Below are 3,592 nucleotides of genomic sequence, written 5' to 3'. Positions count from 1 at the left end.
GCCTCCATTCGGGCAGCAACTTCTGGGGCGAGCACCCGCTCTACCGCTGCTGTGCGGCTTCGTGCCGATCTCGATGGCAGGTGTGCATCTGCGCCAGCCAAAGCGTTCCCGCTTCCCTGTGGAGCAGCTGTCAGCGCTGTTCGTGGCACGTTGCTCCCTTCAGCAGGTACAGTGCTACTTGCAGGGGGATCTGTCATGGATGGTGGCGATGCATGCAATACTGCGGAGGCAGCACCTTCCGTTGCTGGCAGGATTGGCTCGAATGACATGTCTGCACACATAATAAAAAAACAATTGCATAAGGGTTGAGAAGGTTCACACACGTAAGCGGTGTCGGTATCGCTGTTAGAAGTTGGTACGAGTATAAATGCACAGACATGCACGAATCGTATTCAGACAGCTACTACAAATCAGCTACACACGTAAATGGAAGGCACTTTTGGCTCCATTATGGCAACTCTGGCCAAGAAGTAAAATAGAATGTGTAGCAGGGGGCCAGTGATACTTGCAGATATAAACTTGAATACTGCATTCATTCTAACCTCAGCATTGCCACGGCCGCAGCTACTAACGCTTTACTGCAGCGTACCTGAGAAGCATTTCATTTGGAATAACTGTACATTCAGCATCTTTCTCTGAGGTCTATGAAATATGTTAATAACACATATCTAATGTCAAAAGGTGGCCTGATTTTACACATAACTTCTTGGATAAAAGTACATCGTACTGCATGGCTGCCGGAGTCATAAGAAATTTACTTTTACTTTACTAGCTACATGAACATAAGCAGTAACAAACTACTTCGATTAAGTGGAGAAACAACTTATCTGCAATACGCCTGCTACATGTTAGTCACACAATCCAACTTGAGAGACCACATGTCGCCAGCACTACTGGAGCAGCGTGCAGCTGGGCTTTATGACTGAAGGCGCCTGCACTGTAGATGTCGGCAAGCCCATAGCTCCTGGTTGAGCCGAGACTTCAACAGCTGGCCATGGTGCGATATTGGTAGTGTCTGCATACACAAAAGAAACAGAACTGGTGCCCTACCGGCATGCTATGTAATCAGGAAGGCCTTTTAACATTGTAGCTTTTCGGTACAGGCACACTTGTGTGTTTCCATGCTTCTACGTGAACACACAACATTGGAAATTACTCTGTTCATAGTGTAATTATGAAAACGAATAACAGGTGCTAGTTGCATGCAACAATGACACCACACAAACACCTTGATAATAATAACAGATGGGGACAGCTCCTCAACGTACATAGAAGCATGCAAGAGAAACAAATTGAGAAAAAGAGACTGTCCTTCATGAACCAGTGCTTCAATGGCAGCACAATGTTGAGTTGACTGGCGAGTTTTATCTCTCGCAGTTGACATGTACTGGCTTTTTGGCAAGTCAGCCTTTTGCTGCCCGGGGCGTGGTGCTGGGCAAAGGGCATCTGCACACAAAGAACAAAGTTGAATTACACGTCCAAAGGTGTGCTGGCCAGCAAGCTAGCCATGATGTGAAACATGTCGTGCAAGTACATGCTAAACCACACAGAAGTACATTAGAACGGTTTGGGGTGATATCAGACTGTTTACACAGCATTACTTTCTGTCAACAGCCCGGTATGCTCTCTATGGGAAGTAATTAGCATCATTATTTTGTATAATCTTTTGTAACCATATCTACTACTGCATAATTGTGTGCATGCATAATGAGTGCACACAGTTTTGAACCCACTCCTGGAAAAAGTTCCTGACGGGATTGAGAGTATTACTAAATATAAACAAATAATTACGGACACGTAAATTCTAGTAAAACAGACATGCTAATCATTTCGACAGTTGCATTAGTCACGGAAAGATCGAAAGGTGGGCTAGTTGGTAATTCATTTTTCGTTCAGCGCAGTGGGAGCGCAGGGACAGACAACAAACAAAACAAGAACCACACCGCACTCTTCCTTTATCTGTTGTATGTTCCTGCGTTCCTGATTTGCTGAACGAAAAAAAAAATTAGTCACGGAACTGAATATCACTGAAATATAACACATCACGTTCAGTATACATGCATGCTGGCATAGCACAACACAACAGCTGCGACATGCTGCCGAGTTTGCCCATTCTTCCTTCACCGAGCAGCTCTTCCATGGTGTCTTCACTGCCAGTCACCATGCTCTCAAAGATGCGTGCCGGCGGTAGAGACAGCACCGGCTGGCCGATGTGTGCTCCATCGCTGTCATAGGGGTTGGGGAGCCGTGTCGCCATATGCGAGGCTGCCGCCCCTACAAGTGCCAACGACGGGCTCATTGGCCGGCAGGTCGATGGACCACCCCCTGAGGTGTGAAAATAAGGTTACGTGGGTTCATCAGTACTACAAGTGACAGCACAAACAAAACATTTAAACAAGGCGACGCAAATAAAAATACCTCACTTTCACAATAGGGGAAGCATTAGTTCATAATAATAATAATAATAATAATAATAATAATAATAATAATAATAATAATAATAATAATAATAATTTCTACCATCTTCTGCTCTTAACGTGCAACGATGCATAATTAGTTACGTTGACATAAAGTACTCAGAATATTTATTCTTTAACTGACATTATCGGTGTAAGTTTCAATGTTTCATTCAGCAATATTAAGACAATAATATAATAAGCAGGGACGACAGCGCATTTTGTGCTGGCGAAGGATTGCGTGCGTCAGCGGTCCCAGGGTATCACACAAAATCCGTTCTTACAAATTTCGATTAACCGCACAAATAAAAGCCGAACCTCGGCACTTCTTACCAGTAGTAAGCAAACGTAAAGCAAACACTTACCTGTTGCGTACAAGTTCCGCCTTTGTTCCGACTGCATTTTTTTCCACTTTGTCTTTTCGTTGTCCCACAGCTTCCGCAACTTCGAAACCGTCACGCGACGAATGCCTGGTTGGCTGTTGTACTCTTCGGTAATTTTTTCCCAGCCGATGTCCTTGGCGCGCTTCGACACGTTGTCCGTTCTTTTGTTTTCGATGACGGACCTGTGCCGCATCACCAAGTTGCGAAGCAGCTCGCGTTCTTCGGCCGTATACACAAACCTTGGTGCGGTAGTCTTACCACCGTCACGCATGACGTCGTGGTCATTGCTCGCGCTCATTGCACTGTCACAGACACCACGGCACGACAAAGTGCCCGATAGCACCAAAACAAAAGCTACGCAATCACAACACGGGGATAACGGGGAGAAAAGAGCGCAGTAACAATCGCACAACCACCGGGCATGTGACGGCATGTGATCTCAGCGGATTCGGCTCTGGCGTGGCTTGGCTAAAGTAGCGTCGCTTGCTGTCGAAACTAGCTAAACACGTTTCGAATACCGCTTGTAAGTTTCAACCATTCATGAATTTAATTATTTGATCGTTTTTAAGCCCCCCGCAAGCGTTTTAACCGACTTTTCTTGCATTCATTGTAATATTTTATTGTACACCCTCGCTACCAGGTGCATTTTGCGTAACTCAAGTGAAGGACGGTTTCTCGAGGAGCCCCTTGGCGGAGGACTGCTCAAGGAGCGTTCTTGAAACCCAGCTGCTCCTTGAGTGGAGGAGAGCGCTT

The 3,592-nt window shown here is 45.6% G+C and overlaps 1 protein-coding gene across 1 annotated transcript; it reads right to left on the bottom strand.

Moving 5' to 3' along the window:
- Nucleotides 1-486: 486 nt before the first annotated feature.
- LOC119405543 (uncharacterized) lies at nucleotides 487-3,275 on the bottom strand. Its single transcript, XM_049419231.1, has 3 exons — nucleotides 2,822-3,275; nucleotides 2,125-2,325; nucleotides 487-1,446 (listed from the first exon to the last, which is right to left on the bottom strand). The coding sequence occupies exons 1-3, from the start codon at nucleotides 3,270-3,272 to the stop codon at nucleotides 1,079-1,081; spliced, it is 1,020 nt and encodes a 339-aa protein (XP_049275188.1). The 5' UTR covers nucleotides 3,273-3,275; the 3' UTR covers nucleotides 487-1,078.
- Between the last annotated feature and the right edge of the window lie 317 nt (nucleotides 3,276-3,592).

Source organism: Rhipicephalus sanguineus, chromosome 9 (assembly GCF_013339695.2).
Source record: "Rhipicephalus sanguineus isolate Rsan-2018 chromosome 9, BIME_Rsan_1.4, whole genome shotgun sequence".
NCBI lineage: Eukaryota > Metazoa > Arthropoda > Arachnida > Ixodida > Ixodidae > Rhipicephalus > Rhipicephalus sanguineus.
Note: the sequence above shows the minus strand (reverse complement) of the source record. Positions and strands in the feature narration are given on the sequence as shown.